The sequence below is a fragment of the Cervus canadensis genome, chromosome 28 (assembly GCF_019320065.1).
Source record: "Cervus canadensis isolate Bull #8, Minnesota chromosome 28, ASM1932006v1, whole genome shotgun sequence".
In the NCBI taxonomy this organism is placed as follows: Eukaryota; Metazoa; Chordata; class Mammalia; order Artiodactyla; family Cervidae; genus Cervus; species Cervus canadensis.
Window position 1 is genome coordinate 20,818,716 of NC_057413.1, and position 16,985 is coordinate 20,835,700.

Below are 16,985 nucleotides of genomic sequence, written 5' to 3' on the forward strand. Positions count from 1 at the left end.
AGAAAGTAGCTTTCCTGGTGGTCCAGTGATTAAGAATTCTTCTGTCAATGCAGGGGACATAGGTGCGATCCCTGGTCTGGGAAGATTCCACATGCCAGGGGACAACTAAGCCTCCTGTGCCACAACTTCTGAGACTGTGCTCTAGAGCCCAGAGACCACAGCTACTGAGGCCTGCGCGCCTAGAGCCTGGGCCCCACAACAAAAGAAGACACTGCAATGAGAAGCCTGCTCACTGAAGCTAGAGATGGACTGTGTGCAATAACGAAGACCCAGCGCAGTCAAAAATTAATAAATAAATGAAATTTAAAAAAATATAGAAGGGAGTTCTAGGGATCTGAAATTAAAGAGGGGCAGGGTGGAGTCACAGCAAGGCCATAAATCAGAAGATCTGGGTATGGCTTCACTTCAGGTCATTGCCTGGCTGTGTGACCTTCACAATGCCAGCTGTCTGGGCCTCAGTTGACCAAAAGAGTGAAAATAGATAACCTTTGGGCACATGCCAAAGAAGGAGAGGAGAGAAAAGTAGAAATAAAAACATACACAGGGAAAAGAGAGAGAAACGACTAGAAACAGAGAAATAGGAAGAAACAAGAGAGGCCTGGGAGCCAGCCAGAGGTAGAGCGGAGAGAACCCGACCAGGACTCCTTGAGGCAGGAGTGTGGGCGCCTGCTCCCCACCCCTTACCCCCAAACTTCGGTGTCCTTAAGCCCTTAATAGGTAAGGCAGGAAGATGGAGAGAGGCGCCTGGAATGACAGCCACACGCCAGCGCTCAGAGGCCCGCCAAAGCCACACAAACCAGATCTGTCTTCAGTGCCCCCAGCCCCCCAGATGTAGGTGTGCCAGCCACCTGGAATGACTCATACCCTGGCGATGTGGGCACACATGCCAAAAGCGATCCTGGGCACCCTGCCCACCTGCACACTGCAGGCCAAGGGGAAGGCGAGATTCCGGCTCTTAAGGGAGGTGGGGGCGGGGAGGGGGTGTTGGTGATACGGGCTACCCACACACACCTTGCTACTTTGCTACCTTGCCCCCAGAGCGCCTCCTAGCGACCACCTGCTCGGCTCGATATCTAAGTGTCCCTTCCACCCTCCTCCCCCGAACCTTACTGGGAAGCGGGAGAACCAGATGGGGTGTTACGCAAGGCCTGATGTTTACCTCCCGCAGGGGCCTCCTCCCTCCCTATAAAGCCTGACGTGGTGGGGAGATTGGCGGAGACAGACTGGTCGAAGACCGAGGCGATCCCAGGAGAGCGCCAGGAAAGCGTCAGAAAGTTAATGCGGGAGGCGGAGAGCGGGGCAGAGACGCAGCCAGCAGCCGAGGCGCACCGCCATCTGCGCAGCCGAAGGCGGTCGCGGTGGTCGCGGAGGGGACGGCGCCCGGGCGCTGGCTCCCCATGGAGGCGTCCGAGCTTCTGGGACCCGGGCTGGTGGAGCGTCTGGAGCAGCTGGCGACGTGCCCGCTGTGCGGGGGCCCCTTCGAGGACCCGGTGCTCCTGGCGTGTGAGCACAGCTTCTGCCGCGCGTGTCTGGCCCGCCGCTGGGGGACCCCGCCGGCAACCGGCCCCGAGACGCCCCCCACCGCCTGTCCGTGCTGCGGCCTGCCGTGCCCCCGCCGCAGCCTGAGGTCTAACGTGCGGCTGGCGGTGGAGGTGCGCATCAGCCGCGGGCTGCGGGAGAAGCTGGCCGAGCCCGGGGCGCGCGCAGGGAAACGCCGAGGCGGGCGCATCCCTACCATGGGCTGCCTGGACCCGCAGGGAGAGGTGAGGCGGGGTGCGCTTCGCGAGTCCGCAGCTGTCCGCGGAAGGGGCGATCGGCTGGGGGGAAAGGCAAGTCCCGACCCGAGGCCCTTCTAGAAGTTTAGGCAAAAGGAGTTGGGAGGAGACCGGCTGAGGACGAGGGGGCGGCGGCTGTCAACTGAGAGGTGCCGGGACGCACGGCGGGGAGTTGAAGCTGCGCCCAGAGCCAAGGGGGCTGGACGGATGCCTGGCTCTTATTAGAGGGGCTGGAGGGAAGGGGCTGGGGCACTAGACCGAACGCAGGGAGACCCCCGAGGCCCTGCGAAGAGCGCGCGAACTGGGAAGCTGGGAAAGACGCCACTGGGCGCCCGTGAGAAGGCCTGGCGGGGAGGAAAGGGGAGGAAGCAGACCGGGGCGGGAGCGAGCTGGGGGCCTGGGAGGTTGGTGAGGGAGATCGTAACTCGCCCAAGGGAGGAGGAGCAGGAGGGAGGGCGGAGAAAAAGCGGGAGTGGAGGAGAGAAGGAGGGGGGCTGTCAAAAGGAGGGAAGAAGAGAGGCAGGTCCAAACTTTTCTGCTGCGTCCTGGGGTAGGTCCCCGTGCTCCGGTCTGGACCTTGCTGTATTGTTTGTTATTGTTGTTCTCAGCTCCTCCCAGGGCCCCAGGCAGAGGCGGTCACGGGTGGAGGCAAGATCCGGGAGAACAGCCTGGGGACCCCTGGCTCCTCTCCACTTCCCACCCTGATCACCCACCCTCCCACTCTCCCTCCTGGGCCTCTGACTCCTTGGCGGTCAACCATCCTCGTTCCCTTGCCCGACCCCCAGGCGCCCCGGATTCCCTACTGGCTTCTTGCCAGCAGCCGAGCCGGTCTAGAGTCTTGTTTCCACCCTTTGAAGTCTACACATACCTAATTAGTCTAGGTGTAATTGGCATAACTAGACAAGTTGTCTTTCCTCTCTCCCCTTCACCATCCCTCTGGTCTGCCCCAGTCTTCCCCACTGGACAGAGAAATGGAAAGAGGGAATCCTAGACTTTGGAAAGGGAGCACCCCGCGCCCTCTCCTGGCTCCCAGGGTGCCCTGCAGGTCGGCGGGGCCTTCTGGGACACATCCAAGTCCAGCTGCCTCCTTGGTCAGGGTAGAGAGACACAGAACAAAAGGCCCAGTAAACGCCACTGGGCTTTTATGGCAAGAGGGGAAGCGGTTTTATTATAAGACTTCTGTAAACGAACTCTTAGCCTAAGGACTCGAGGTATGTGTTTGGTCTCTGTGATGGATAAAGCGGGATGTTTATCTGGGATACACCCTCAGGAAGGTGGATGAAGATAGGGGCCACAGACATAGAGAAGGGAGGTGGGGAGGAAGTAGGGAAAGGCGAGGACTCCGGGGGCAGGAAAAGGCCGGGATGAGACTAGGGAAGGGGAACTGAGTGGCTCTGGGGGGAGGGAGGCGGATGGTGGGGGGTGGGGTTCGGGGGATGAGCAAGTGGTGACCGACAGGAAAGAAAGGTCATGCAAGGAGAAGGGGAGTGAGAGGAATAAGGAGCACATGGGGCTAAAGACGTGAGATCACTCTGAGATGTGGAGAGGGCCTTCACCAGAACAGACCCAGCCACCTGAGGGCGGGGGAGCTTCCCTCAGGATGAAGCCCGGAGCTCACATCCATGTTTTTTTCTGTCCACTCCAGGATATGAAGATGACATGGAAAAGGTGAGTTCCATTTTTACTGTTTCTTCCTTTCCACTACCAGCGGCCACATCCATCACCTTGTCACGGGAACCACATCTTTGTCCCCACTCCCAGACAGGTTTCCTGGGTTGGCCTCACCCTTTTCTGCCCCAGAGATGTGAGTGGGGGAGGGGTGCAGGCATCAGAGGGCAGAGAGTGTCTACGGATTTCTTGACCCTTCTCCCTCATCCCTCCAGGTTTGATGCCCCAACATCTAAGGCGTCTAATTCAGAGGACGAGCTCCCTGAAGAGTACCCAGTAGTCAAAAACATGCTTCACAGGCTGACGGGTAAGGAGGGCAGAAGAGAGGCAACTAAATGAGAGGCTTTTCAGTTTGTTCCCTTTTCTCAAATATGATCCAGTCCTTTTTGATGTCTCTGTTAATTTCCTAGGGCTGCCGTAACCAAGCATCTCACACTAAGTGGCTTAACAGAAATTTAGTGTCTCATGATTCTGCAAACAGAAGTCAGGTGTCAACAGCATTGGTTCTTTCTGATCCCTGAAAGGGAGACTCTGTTCCAGGACTTCTCTCTTAGCTTCCCTCAGCCTCAGGTGTTCCTTGGCCTGTGGATGGCATTCTCCCTGTGTCTTCCCTCTAGACACACTTCCCTCTATACACACTTTTTGGGTCCAAACTTTCCCTTTGTATAAGGACATGGGTTATATTGGATTAGGGTCCACCCTAATGACCTCATTTTGATTACCTTTATAAAGATTCTATTTCCAAATACAGTCAAATTCTGAGGTCTTGGGGGGACTTCTTATCTTTGGGGGCGGGAAGAACACGATTTAACCCATAACAAGGTCAATCCTTAACCCTCATGTTCCAGCCATTCTCCCCGCTTTCCTGTTTACTCACACAACAGAGCCCTGGAGGTCAGGTGCTTCTGACCTGCTGTCACCACCTCTCATCACTCCCTTCCAGAAGTGTCCCAGAACTCGCGTGTCTCCTTGCCCCTGGGGCTCTGGGCCTTCTCTGCAGCTTCTGGGGAGTTCCTTCCATCACTCCCACGGCTGCCCTCTGCCCCTCTTTAAACTGCCTAGAGAAGTTGCTCCACCCTCCTGGACACCCACCATCCCACCGACCCAGATGGCTTCTAGTACCCCTAGTCCAGAAATCTTTTTTCAAAGCACCCCATACCCACAAGGCCAAGGACTACTTCTTTCTGGTCCCTTGGCTATCACCGCCTTCTCTCTCCTCCGCCCCACCCTCCCTCTAGAACTAGGCCTGTCTACTCCCACCTATTCCCGTGGGTGGTGGGCTGGTTTCTCAGGATACTTCGGATTCCTCCCTCAGCCCTCCCCCCCCCCCCACTTGGGGTGCTGGTTTCTGGTATCAGTCCTCCTCTTTAGCTCCACCTTTCCCATCCTGTTGACCCAGCTCCCACGCCCTGCCCCAGATGCTGCAGATTGAGGTATCGATCCTCCCGCTCCTAAGAAGTCAGTCCAGCTTCACTCTCCCCAAGGCCACAAACCAGGAAACCCCTCCCCTATGCTCCTGCCCTGGGCCGGCAAGGACCTTCTCCAGGCCCAACTCTCCGGAAGGAAGTGGCCCATCAGCGCAGGCGGGGTCTCGCCCAGCCTCCTCTTCATTCGCCTTCACCCTCGGTGGTCCTACGGCCGCCTTCGTAGAGCGCTGTTGTGAGCCTCTGGCGTCCGACCCCGCCTCCGCCTGGGAAAGCCCTCTCACACGGTCTTCCTCGCGCCTTCCTCTCTCCAGCCGACCTGACCTTGGATCCTGGCACGGCACACCGCCGCCTGCTCGTCTCTGAGGACCGCCGCAGCGTCCGACTGGCCCCACCGGGGACACCGGCGCCCCCCGACGGCCCGGCGCGCTTCGATCAGCTTCCGGCGGTGCTGGGCGCCCAAGGCTTCGCGGCTGGCCGCCACTGCTGGGAGGTGGAGACCGCGGACGCCGCCTCCCGCGGAGACTCTTCCGGAGAGGATGAGGACGACGGGGAGAGCCTCTACGCCCTGGGCGCGGCCGGGGAGTCGGTGCGACGCAAGGGCCGAGTAGGGCTGTGCCCCGCGGGGTCCGTGTGGGCCGTGGAGGGTCGCGGCGGCCGGTTGTGGGCGCTCACCGCCCCGGAGCCCATCCCGCTGGGCGGCGCCAGGCCCCCGCCGCGGCGCATCCGCGTGGACTTGGACTGGGAGCGGGGCCGCGTGGCCTTCTACGACGGCCGCTCCCTCGACTTGCTCTTCGCCTTCCAGGCGCCGGGTCCCCTCGGGGAGCGCGTCTTCCCGCTGCTGTGCACCCGCGACGCCCGCGCCCAGCTCCGCATCGTGCCCGCGGAAGGCTGAGAAGCTCGCCCACAACCCTCGTTCTGGCCTGGCCCAAATGAGGCAGCTTCCTCTTGAGCACGGACATCCTTACTCATTACAGGGATCCTGTCCGCGCCCACCGGGCAAGTGTATTGATAAGCACCCCGGACCTCCCCCCCTCCATTTTCTCCAAATAGGACCTCCACTGGCCTCCAATTTCCACATCCATGCCCAAAGCTGAATTCCTGAACCCCCTTCCCCCCATCTTGGGATGCTCCTCCCCCTCGGTTATCTCAGTACTTCCCCCAGGGATCCCTCCCCTTCTATATTTCCCAGGCTTGATTGGGGAAGAGGTCCTGCCCCACCAGTACTGGTAAATGGCCCATTTTAATACGCAGAGGGCCAGCTGGTCAAATATTTACCTCCCACCCCTGCCGCTCCTCCTGGCAAAGAAGAGCACGGTGCCCTCTCCACAGCTCTGAGGTTTGGGCTTCCCTGCCTCGTCCACTCTGAGGTTTCTCTTCAAGACCCTCCTCCCCTAAAACAAGAGGCTTAACTGTGGCCTGGGCCTTAGGGCTCTCTGTTTTTGGGAGATGGGGGGCAGGACAGTTCTATTCCACCCTGACAACCTTCCATGTTTACAGCTATTTCTTGTTAAGAATCTTAACCAATATCCCGTTTCCCCCGCCAGCCCCACAACCAGCTCCTTGTGAGTATGGCACATACTTGTAACATGGAACCAATGGTGCTACCTCTCCATTTCTCAACCTGGGAACGACCCAGACACCCCAAATTTGCCCTTGTATATATAGCCTCACTTCTTTCCCCATATGTATAAATGGGTCCATATTTAACACATTTTTATGTTGGGTTATTTATTTTGTGCATCTGTGGCAATAAATGAGATCTCAGTGGTGGTATGGATTTGACTGATCTCTGCAACCGTGCACTGCAAAAGGCCTGGAAAATGATATCCAGATCCCAGTAAGGAGTGGGGAGGGCTGGGAGGGCTGGACATCTGGGCTGGGAGAGACATCAAGGCCTTGGAAGGAAGGGGTAAGATTGCATCTCTTGGCTCCCTCCCTTTTCCATCCCCTCCCAGGGACCCAGGCCCCTAGGGCCGGGTTGGATCTGTTTCCTAAGTTGGAAGACCAAAGGCTGAGGAGATAGTGGGCTCTAAGTGACTAGTCTTGGAGCCAGTTTTGTCAGAAACCCTAGTCACATGAGAACGGTGAGGAGAGAGGACATGCCTATTTTTTTCCCCCCATTTCTCATTAAAGGTGAGAATGGCAAAGACCTCCCTCTCTCCTAACTCCTCTTAAGGGCTTGAGGGAAGTGGGCAGGAGAGGAGGGAAAGGGCTAGGAGCCCTGAGGTCTCACAGAAGACCTCACATCCCACAGGCAAGGACTAAGAGTTAGGATGACATAAATACATTAGTGGAAGAGCTCTAAGCCAGGATTAACAAGCATAGCTGGAGCAAGATTGCCTGGAATCTGACTAGGACCCTGGCAGTGAAAGCTGGGGCTGCTGGAAACCCATATTAACTGTTTGGAACTCAAGTAGAGAGTGCAAGGGGCCAAGGTAACTGGATCCCAGGACAGGCAGTTTGGCAGTGAGAACAAAGGAAAAAGATTGGGATCAAGATGGCTGGATCCCTGGAGAGAGAAGGCTGGGTATTGTAAGGAGAAATGAGGGCTGGGGGAACCCAGAAGCCTGGGTTCTGGAATAGCAGCAAGTCAGAATTCCAGGATCTCTGTCCACCTTCCTCTCCCTCTTCCCTTTGTCAGGCAGAGGAGAGGGGAGGAGGGGGCTGGAGAAGGGATCAAATCATGGGTTTAGTCCCCGAGTAGCCACATGAATACATTCAGGGCCAGACAGACACAGGAATGGTGGGGGAGCGAGGAATTTAGTGCTGCATGGGCCCTGGAGGGGGCTGGGAGGGGTCAGGAGGCTGGGGAGGGGTGGTGGGGCTTGGTCCCGGGGTTGCATGACGCCGTCCTTTGCGGTGGCCCCGAACACAGTGTGTATGACCACAGCCCTCCTCTTCCTCGTCATCACTCTCCGTGGAGCTCTCGCCAAAGGCCCGAGGTTTCTCATAAATACAGCAGCCTGGATTTGATGCAGGAGCCCAGTGAAAAAGGAGGAAGAGTTCAGATGTAGTGTCAGTTCCATTCCCACCGGATCTCAGTCAAAATTCCTACTTCCCACCATTTTCTCCTTCTACCTTCCAGATCCAGCTTCCCCAGGCCTACACCCTGGGACTCTGTCACCCACCCACCTTGCTTTGCCAGCCGGGAATCCAAAGCTCCTCTTCTCCCACCTCAAATACCTCTTGACTTTAGGCCTTGGCACATAGAAATTCAAGCCCTTCCCTACCTCTTTCCCTCTAATTTAACCTCCTCTCCCTGATAACAGAGAACCACCAAGGCAGCCACAGGACTGTGAGCATCTGGGGGCTTCGCGAAGGCTAGTGAATGCCAGAAAGCAAAAGATATGCTGAGGGGAGCCAGGACTCCAGCGTTACTGTGGGGCAGCAATTACTCACATTTTGATGAGCGGCGGCCCATGTGTTCATTGTCCACAGTATCACTCGTCCATTCCACCTTTTTCTCTGGCTTCCGTTTCCGAAGTTTGATGGTTAGGCTCCGGTTTTCCTGGAAGGTTAAGAAGGATAGACATACCTAGCTAGTCCCCTCCTACTAACTCTTCCCGCTTCCTCCCTGGGGCCTCCTTTCTTCCCTTCCCCAGTTCAATCAGGATCACAAACACAGCAACAGAGGAGCTGATGCTGGGAGAAGATAGAACAGGTTTTTGACCTCAAGGAGTCCCTTGAGGAATTCTGTTCTTAGTAACTACTGGTATACAGAGAAGATACAATTCCTAACCTAGGGAGAGTCCCAGCAAATCTTCAAAGGAAAATATAATTCTTGCTGTTCCTCCGTCTTCCTCCCCAAAACATCCTTGGTGGTATTAATACATGGAAATTATTTTCTCAGTCACCAACACCTAAACTTTGATCTCCCTTTCTTTTCCCAGAACCCCTATTCTTTTTCCCATTAAAGAAATAACTCTGTTCTCACATCTCTCATCCTCAAGCCCAGCCCTCCCAACCTGTTTTCCACCTATTCTCCAGCATCCTGGCATCTCTAGTAACTATTACTCTAAACTCCCTTAATCCAAGGGTTATTAAGTCCGACAGGAACTTCTCCCTTTGAAAGAAATGTTTTTGCAAAAATGCTATTTTTCTCTACATGTCTGATTTTTCAAAATACTCTCATCATCTCCCTTTTCTTGTACTCTCATTCCCTCTGCTTCCGTTTGCAATAATCCCTTCAAGTAATATTTATTGATAAGCATGCTTCGTGTTAAATTTCCCTACAATGAGTTTCCAACCATGCGTTCTTACACAACCCTTCATTTCCCCCAGCACATCCCTTGCTCATTAATCGCCAAGTTCGCGGTCTTTCAGTACTTACACACACCACCATCCCAAGCAGCATCACCTACATCTTAACTCTATTGCATGTCACTTGACCAGCCTTCTGCACCAACTCTGACACACCAAAAAATCCCTAATGCCCTGCGATTCTCCCAAACCCACTTTCTCCCATATCCCCAGGCCCAGCCCACCCAGCTACTCTCCAAAGCCCTATCCCTTCCCTCCCGGTATCTCCCAGACCCCTAAACAGCACCGCCCCCCGCCTTTCTCACGGGCTCGGTTGTCACGGTAACCGTTGTCTCAGTGACGGTCTCACTCAGCCCGGCCCCTGCCTCCGCCATGGCTAAGGCTGAGGAGAGAAGCGGAGGAAAGGGGATGGGGCACCCTTCTGTCTTTTCTGTGTCTCTGAGGTCTAAGAGAATCGGTATCGATTCAGATTAGCAGCCAGGATCCTCCACCTTCTTTTTTCCCCCTCCTCCTGGGCCTCCGCTGCCCCACCCCTGGGGATAACCTGTCCAACCCCACTTCCGGCTCCCTACTTCCGGGTGTGACGCGTTCTGTGGTCCCCCTTTTCCCTTCCTGGCACTAAATGCGTCAAAGCCCCGGGTCGCCGGATTAGTTCCGCCGTAATGTGACAGTGCGCAGGCGCCGCAAGGAGGCGACACAACTTTGGCGGAACAGGCGTCACTTCGGTACGGGAGCCGGAGGCGGGGCGAGCAATGACTGCCTGATCCTGCAAACGCAGAGGTTGAGCAGGAATCCGCGGTGGAGGTTAGAGCTGGGCCTGTTGCTGAAGACTGGGTACCGCACCCGGTTCAGACGTCCCGTAGCTGAGTCCATCCCATTGCCATCCCTTGTGTGTGTGTGTGTGTGTGTAGCTGAGTCCATCCCATTGCCATCCCTTGTATGTGTGTGTGTGTGTGTGTGTGTGTGTGTGTGTGTAGCTGAGTCCATCCCATTGCCATTCCTTGTGTGTGTGTGTATGTGTGTGTGTAGCTGAGTCCATCCCATTGCCATCCCTTGTGTGTGTGTGTGTGTGTATGTGTAGCTGAGTCCATCCCATTGCCATCCCGTGTGTGTGTGTGTGTGTGTGTAAAAAACTAAGGGGCAATAGCAATGATCCTACCACAGCCTAACTTCATTTCCTTTGTCTGGGAATTAGGCAATTGGGACCTGGGAGCAGCTGGAAACACACTCGATTCAGAGTTTTAATCCTCCTTCTGTGCCGGTAGGGGTTGGAGCAGGGCATTTAATGTGCCTTCAACATGGATTCTTTCCTGTCACTGGCACGTGAAACACTCTAGAGTCTGCATTTTAGCTCCAAGTCTACAACAGCTAATGGGGAAGACTGGCAAAAATACTAGCAAAATATAAGACATTAGAATATTAACGTAGATGTTAAGACTCATCTGTGAAACTGAATTTAGTCACATGCTGCCTACACATGCTCTGAGGTGGAGATGAGAAAGCTTAAACACAGAAATGGTCATCAGTTCATTTCAGTCACTCAGTCGTGTCCAACTCTTTGCAATCCCATGGACTGCAGCATGCCAGGCTTCCCTGTCCATCACCAACTCCCAGAGCTTACTCAAACTCATGTCCATCGAGGCAGTGATGCCATCCAACCATCTCATCCTCTGTCATCCCCTTCTCCTCTTGCCTTGAGTCTTTCCCAGCATCACGGTCTTTTCAAATGAGTCAGTTCCTCGCATCAGGTGGCCAAAGTATTGGAGTTTCAGCTTCAGCATCAGTCCTACCAGTGAATATTCAGGACTGATTTTGTTTAGGATGGACTGGTTGGATCTTTTTGCTGTCCAAGGGACTCTCAAGAGTCTTCTCCAACACCACAGTTCAAAAGCATCAGTTCTTCAGTGCTCAGCTTTCTTTATAGTCCAACTCTCACATCCATACATGACTATTGGAAAAGCCATAGCTTTGGCTAGACGGACCTTTGTTGACAAAGTAATGTCTCTGCTTTTTAATAAGCTGTCTAGGTTGGTCATAACTTTTCTTCCAAGGAGCAAGCATCTTTTAATTTCACGGCTGCAATCACCATCTGCAGTGACTTTGGAGCCCCCAAAAATAAAGTCTGTCACTGTTCCCCTATCTATTTGCCATGAAGTGATGGGACCGGATGCCATGATCTTAGTTTTCTGAATGTTGAGCTTTAAGCCAACTTTTTCACTCTCGTCTTTCACTTTCATCAAGAAGCTCTTTAGTTCTTCTTCACTTTCTGCCATAAGGGTGGTGTCATCTGCATATCTGAGGCTATTGATATTTCGCCCAGTGATCTTGATTCCAGCTTGTGCTTCATCCAGTCCAGTACTTCTCATGATGTACTCTGCATATAAGTTTTAAGCAGGGTGACAGTATACATACTCCTTTGCTCATTTGGAACCATGTGTTGTTCCATGTCCAGTTCTAACTGTTGCTTCTTAACCTGCATAGATTTCTCAGGAGGCAAGTCAGGTGGTCTGGTAGTCCCATGTCTTTAAGAATTTTCCACAGTTTGTTGTGATCCACACAGTCAAAGGCTTTGGCATAGCCAATAAAGTAGGTGTTTTTTCTGGAACTCTATTGCTTTTTCGATGATCCAGTGGATGTTGGCTCTTTGATCTCTGGTTTCCCTGCCTTTTCTAAAACCAGCTTGAACATCTGGAAGTTCATAAATTACAATATAAGCCAGTTTGTAAGATAAAAATACGTGTGTTTCTCAAGGAGCAAAAGAGTGGTAAAGAACAGGCAAGCAGACGAATGACTTTTTTAGATAAAGAAAGCAGCTTATAAAGTACTTGTGTGTACTGAAGAAAATGGATTCCTGTATTGCAGGGATGTAAGGAGTTTCAGTTGACTGACAGGTAGACATGGTTATGAGGCCCTGTAAACTTTGCAAGAAACTTGGACTTTATCTAGTCAGTGAAAGGCTTAAAGTATAGCAGACATGAACAGATTTTATTAGATTTCAGGAGTGTGGCAGTAAAGTCAATTACCAGAAATGTTCAAACATACAGTGGAGGAAACTGTCTTGCCCATCTGTCTAAGTTGCCATGGATAGCATATCAGTTCAGTTCAGTCGCTCAGTCGTATCCAACTCTTTGTGACCCATTGGACTGCAGCAAGCCAGGCTTCCATGTCCATCAACTCCTGGGGCTTGCTCAAACTCATGAGAACTCCCAAAATAGAAAGGGCCACACAACTGTAAGATAATCATGACTGCCACCTTCTAGTCACTACTTAAACCAAAGAATGCAGGAATACTAATTCCCAGGCTGAAATTTGAATATGCTGATTGTGCCTGGACTAAATATTTGTTTGCCTTTAAAGTTTTTGGCTCAAACTGAAAAAAATAAGCTACGACTCAGCATGTAGAGTAAAGCCCATTAAAATAAAAAATCATTGTGGAGTGGGATTCCTGTTGATTTTTTTTTCTTTCTACTTTTCTCTATATAAATCTGTTACAGTGTAAAAAAATGTGTGTATACACACACACACACACACACACACACATATATATATATAACATTATCTCAAGAGCAATAAAAAAATTTCCAGAATGTCCACTTGTGTCTTTGAGTGTAGATTTTATTGTTCAAACTTACATATCAAATGAATCTGATTCAGAGCTTTCTGTTGAAGCTCACTATCCAAACTCCCACTTTTTGTTTCCCTAAACTCAGGAACCAAGTAAGATTTAGCTAACAAGGGAATACTTATAATTGCCTTTTTATGTTATTAGCCTCATTCCTGGCTCCATTTTTTATCCTAGTTTTTTATTTTTTTTCCCCCTTTTTCTTTCTGCTGTACTAATTTATATTCCTTTTTTGTCACTGATACATTTGTTGAGAGAATGAATATATCTCTCTAAGCTAATATAAATTTCTTTTGGAACAAGATAGATTATAAATCACATACGTATGTCTGGCTTTTGTAGAAAAATATAACTTTAATAAGGACACTCAATTAGGGTAGGAGTACTCTGGGGACAATGGTAATCCACACATGATGATCTGCTTTTCCTCTGAGAGCAGAACACTGCAATCGGGAGATGGACAAAGGACCTAAGAACCCAATATCCTTCAGCTTCCAAGTAAGAAAACGATTGTGAGTCGCTCAGGAAAAAAATCAAGAATCTTCCTTCTCTTGGAACCTATAGAGAAAGAAAGGACTTGTTACATTTGACCAAAGGAAGAGGTACTAGCAGTGTAAGATGAAAGAAATAATCAAGGAAGGACTTTCATTTATGACCATAGAGGACTCGCTCCCCTAAAAACCCTCCACAAATTCAAGACAATTAAAAATGCTGGGATTAAAAATGTATCTTGCAAATTATGAATTAAGTCAAGATTTCTTAGGAAAACAAAAAGCACTAGCCATAAAAGAAGAACAAATAAACTAGACCTCATAAAAATGAAAAACTGGTCACTTAAAAAAAAATGTTAAGAAAATAAATAGGCCAGGCTGAGAAATACTCCCCAAAGGCATTTCTAACTATAAATATTTTTAATCCATTGATGAGAAGGCAAGAAAGTAAAGGCAATCTTCGTACTGAGTGAAACTATATAAAATCAGGAATCTAGACAGGTACATTAAAACTGAAGCCCCTGGTAAGCTGGTGCCCTTGCTGTTTTGATAGCCACATGAGTGAACCAGAGACAAGCCTACAATATCTGATAGGAGATACTTTGAATAAGTTTGAAACCCCCAAAGGGCTACACCTGTGTATAAAAGTGAACAAGAAAAAAAAAAAATCCAACTCTGCAGAAGAGGAATTTGACTGTCTCACTAGGTAGAGGGAGAAAAAATTAAAAATTTCCCTCTAGAATTTCTAATCAAAAGCTGGCCTTACATTGGATTTGCAGCCCAAACACATGAAGCTGAGAATTTATTTAAAGTCATTCCAGCTTGGTAGTGCTTCAAGGCACCTGAAGAGGAACACACATGCCAAGAATATAGTTTTCACTGCAGGCCTCAAAGAATCCCATAGTCCAAATTCTAAAAAATCTGAGCTTATATTAAAAACTACAAAACAAAAAAAGCACCATGAGAAAAGTCTGCAGGAATAATGGCAGCATCAGACCCGTAAAAACTATGGGTATGAGAATTAGGAGACACAGAATATAAATATCATGCTTTATATATTTAAATATAATATATGTAAGAATTAAAAATAATTTTAGGATTAAAGAATCATGAATTATTAAAAGTGATTGAGGAGACTTGAAAAATAAGCAGAACTCAAAAAAAATTTTTTTAAGTACCAATAACTCACATAAACTGAAGACAGAATTAGTGAAGTGGAAGAAAGACCAGAAGAATTTACCCAGAAGCAATATAAAGAGAAAATAGATGGAAAATTATGAAAGGGTGAGAGAAATGGAGTAGTGGGTAAAGTCTAATAAGCAATTAGTTAATTAGAACTCCAAAATGTGAGAACATAGGTAAAGGCAATATTCAATGAGATATGGCAGATAATTTTCCAAGGTTGATGGAAAAGAAAAAAAAAAATCAATCTTTACTTTCAGAAAGCCCAACAAATCCTAAACATGATAAACAAAAGAAAGCCACATCCAGATATACTGTAGTGAAACCACAGAACACCAAAGACAAAGGGGAGTTCTCAAAACTATTCAGAAAATCATGTTCTTTAAATCACCCATGACTAATTCTCACCAAAGTAAACCTACCTTGAGTACAGTGGAAGATGCAACAGTAATACCCAGATCATCAAGCAACATTTGCCTTTTGTATTTTTTTTTCTTTCTTTTTAAATATCTTAAAAGGTTTAATTCACCAAGTATAAAAAGGATAAGAAAAGTGTAATTTTCTAAAATAAAAAACGACTACAAGTTTCCCTATTATTTCAATTGTACAGAAGAGAGGGATGGGACCAAAGAACACAACTGTTTATTCAGTACAAAAAGCAAATCACTGGATTTATTTAGGTCGCAAACAGACCGAGAAAGGGCAGAGAGGAGAGAAAGGATACGCACTTGCAGTTGGTACAGGTGTAGAAGACGGTCTGCCCTTCATCCGCTGATCGCATCTGCCTGGTGTGGTACGCCATCCCCTCGTGCCCACATCGAGAGCAGCGCCTGTCAACCTGGGAAGCAACTGGTGGGATTAATAATTCCCCTTTCCGCTCACAGACATGGGGCTGTCACAGTCTCCAGACTCTGACGTTTTAAAGACCCCTCTTCCCTCTTAGAGGCGCAGTGGTAAAGAATCCGCCTGCCAATGCTGGAGACGCGGGTTCCATCCCTGGCTCGGGAAGATCCCCTGGAGGAGGAAATGGCAATCCGCTCCAGTATTCTTACCTGGAAAATTTCATGGACAGAGGAGCCTGGCAGGCTACAGTCCTCGGGGTCGCAAAGAGTCAGACACGACTCAGCATAGCACACACCCTTCCCTCTTGGAATTGGGTACAAAACTCTCCAGATTTGAGCAATCGCCCCTCCATTTCTTTCCCACCCTCCTTTGATGGGCCCAGTCCTCGATGTCATTCACTCACCACGGGTCCCTGGAACTCAGGTCCTTCCTCCATCGACAAAGGCATGGCTGTCCCCAGTTTGTTAAATACAACTGAGGTCTTCACAACCTTCCCCTCAAAGTCTGCGCAAGCAGTAAGAACTGGTTGTGGAGACAGTCAGGAGGGCTGACACCCATAACTCCCTCTCGGTTAGGACAGGGGGGCCTTATATTCTTCCCTTCAGGTTTCGACCCAAGGCCAAAAGTGCCTGATTCTCTGCTTCAGGGTCCCCCTCTTCAATCCAACCGATATTAGGGTCCTCAAGCCACTGACTCTTTCACGCTGGGCCCCCGGCCGGGGTCGCTGCGTACAAGCCCCTTACCTCGCACGTTGATGGAGAAGCCACAGCGGATACAGGCGACCGCATCCTGAGCCCCGGGCAGAGGCAGGACCGAGCCGCAATCTGGGCAGAAATCCAAGTCCGACTGAAAGCTGGAGCAGATGCCGTTGAGGTCCATGACGGAGGGTGGTCGAGGGCTGGGAAGGAGAGATTGCTAACAAAAGAGAGTCGCTCCCTCTCCTCCCCTATTCTGTCCTTGGACCTACGCATACAGAACTCGAGTCCTTCTCCCACGTACGCCTGTGCCTCTAAGACCAAGAAGCCCATATATCCATAATTTCAAGCCGGGGTCCGGTACTTCGACTTGGGGGCTTACCTAGGACAGGCGAGAAGAGGAAGTCAACTCCGCGAGCTAGAACGTCGGCTCTACGCTGCAGCGAAGTAGCGAGAGCAGGGCGGGCTAGAGCGCCCTGTCGTCCGGCCTGTCGATTGGCTGTTACGTCATAATTAATCGCAATCTTGGTCCCGGGAGGGAGAGGAACCTCTCTGAAGGAAGGTTGTAGCGCTACCTTCAGGCTGGTTTTGTGGCGTTGGATAAGACAACAGGTGATTGAAGCTGAGCCACCGGTTGTTTTCCCCCTCAGTACCCAGTTCTAGGAACTACAACTTCCTCTGTTCCTGAGTTGTTGTTGTTTAAAATAAAAATTAAAAAAAAAAAAAAAAAGCGAAACATTCTGGGAGTTACAGTTCTAGCGCTCCTCGGACCTCGCGATGCAAGCAAGGGCGCTCTGCAGAGCACCGCCTGGCTCGAGTGCTGGGCCCTTGGCGACGAAGAATTGATGCTTTTGAACCGTGGTGTTGGAGAAGACTCTTGAGAGTCCCTTGGACTGCAAGGAGATCAAACCAGTCAAGCCTAAAGGAAATCAGTCCTGAATATTCACTGGAAGTACTGATGCTAAAGCTGAAACTCCAATATTCTGGCCACCTGATGCGAAGAACTGACTTATTGGAAAAGA

General features: G+C 50.5%; 3 protein-coding genes across 7 annotated transcripts; 1 reads left to right on the forward strand and 2 right to left on the reverse strand.

Moving 5' to 3' along the window:
• Nucleotides 1-1,125: 1,125 nt before the first annotated feature.
• RNF39 (ring finger protein 39) lies at nt 1,126-6,643 on the forward strand. 2 transcript variants are annotated; one of them, XM_043450352.1, is made up of 4 exons: nt 1,126-1,829; nt 3,421-3,443; nt 3,659-3,750; nt 5,182-6,643. In XM_043450352.1, the coding sequence occupies exons 1-4, from the start codon at nt 1,398-1,400 to the stop codon at nt 5,760-5,762; spliced, it is 1,128 nt and encodes a 375-aa protein (XP_043306287.1). In that variant the 5' UTR covers nt 1,126-1,397; the 3' UTR covers nt 5,763-6,643. The 2 variants fall into 2 exon arrangements, with proteins under 2 accessions (XP_043306287.1, XP_043306288.1); XM_043450353.1 differs by having other exon boundaries at nt 1,129-1,763.
• Nucleotides 6,573-9,732, reverse strand: PPP1R11 (protein phosphatase 1 regulatory inhibitor subunit 11). 2 transcript variants are annotated; one of them, XM_043450354.1, is made up of 3 exons: nt 9,436-9,732; nt 8,270-8,378; nt 6,573-7,833 (listed from the first exon to the last, which is right to left on the reverse strand). In XM_043450354.1, the coding sequence occupies exons 1-3, from the start codon at nt 9,502-9,504 to the stop codon at nt 7,631-7,633; spliced, it is 381 nt and encodes a 126-aa protein (XP_043306289.1). In that variant the 5' UTR covers nt 9,505-9,732; the 3' UTR covers nt 6,573-7,630. The 2 variants fall into 2 exon arrangements, with proteins under 2 accessions (XP_043306289.1, XP_043306290.1); XM_043450355.1 differs by having other exon boundaries at nt 9,201-9,732.
• A 2,995-nt stretch (nt 9,733-12,727) lies between these two features.
• On the reverse strand, nt 12,728-16,504 carry POLR1H (RNA polymerase I subunit H). 3 transcript variants are annotated; one of them, XM_043450527.1, is made up of 5 exons: nt 16,346-16,504; nt 16,012-16,166; nt 15,672-15,772; nt 15,154-15,263; nt 12,728-13,310 (listed from the first exon to the last, which is right to left on the reverse strand). In XM_043450527.1, the coding sequence occupies exons 2-5, from the start codon at nt 16,145-16,147 to the stop codon at nt 13,286-13,288; spliced, it is 372 nt and encodes a 123-aa protein (XP_043306462.1). In that variant the 5' UTR covers nt 16,148-16,166; nt 16,346-16,504; the 3' UTR covers nt 12,728-13,285. The 3 variants fall into 3 exon arrangements, with proteins under 3 accessions (XP_043306462.1, XP_043306461.1, XP_043306459.1); XM_043450526.1 differs by lacking the exon at nt 16,346-16,504 and having other exon boundaries at nt 16,012-16,339; XM_043450524.1 differs by lacking the exons at nt 15,672-15,772; nt 16,346-16,504 and having other exon boundaries at nt 16,012-16,339.
• Nucleotides 16,505-16,985: the final 481 nt, after the last annotated feature.

Coding starts and splice junctions, on each gene's coding strand:
- RNF39 (XM_043450352.1), top strand. CDS start 1,398: ATGGAGGCGTCCGAGCTTCTGGGACCCGGGCTGGTGGAGCGTCTGGAG. Junction 3,444..3,658: donor ATGAAGATGACATGGAAAAG/GTGAGTTCCATT, acceptor TCATCCCTCCAG/GTTTGATGCCCCAACATCTA. Junction 3,751..5,181: donor CATGCTTCACAGGCTGACGG/GTAAGGAGGGCA, acceptor TCCTCTCTCCAG/CCGACCTGACCTTGGATCCT.
- PPP1R11 (XM_043450354.1), bottom strand. CDS start 9,504: ATGGCGGAGGCAGGGGCCGGGCTGAGTGAGACCGTCACTGAGACAACG. Junction 8,379..9,435: donor TTACCGTGACAACCGAGCCC/GTGAGAAAGGCG, acceptor TTAACCTTCCAG/GAAAACCGGAGCCTAACCAT. Junction 7,834..8,269: donor GGGCCGCCGCTCATCAAAAT/GTGAGTAATTGC, acceptor CATCAAATCCAG/GCTGCTGTATTTATGAGAAA.
- POLR1H (XM_043450524.1), bottom strand. CDS start 16,296: ATGGGCTTCTTGGTCTTAGAGGCACAGGCGTACGTGGGAGAAGGACTC. Junction 15,264..16,011: donor CTTCTCCATCAACGTGCGAG/GTAAGGGGCTTG, acceptor GTTGCTTCCCAG/GTTGACAGGCGCTGCTCTCG. Junction 13,311..15,153: donor TACACCTGTACCAACTGCAA/GTGCGTATCCTT, acceptor CTTTCTCTATAG/GTTCCAAGAGAAGGAAGATT.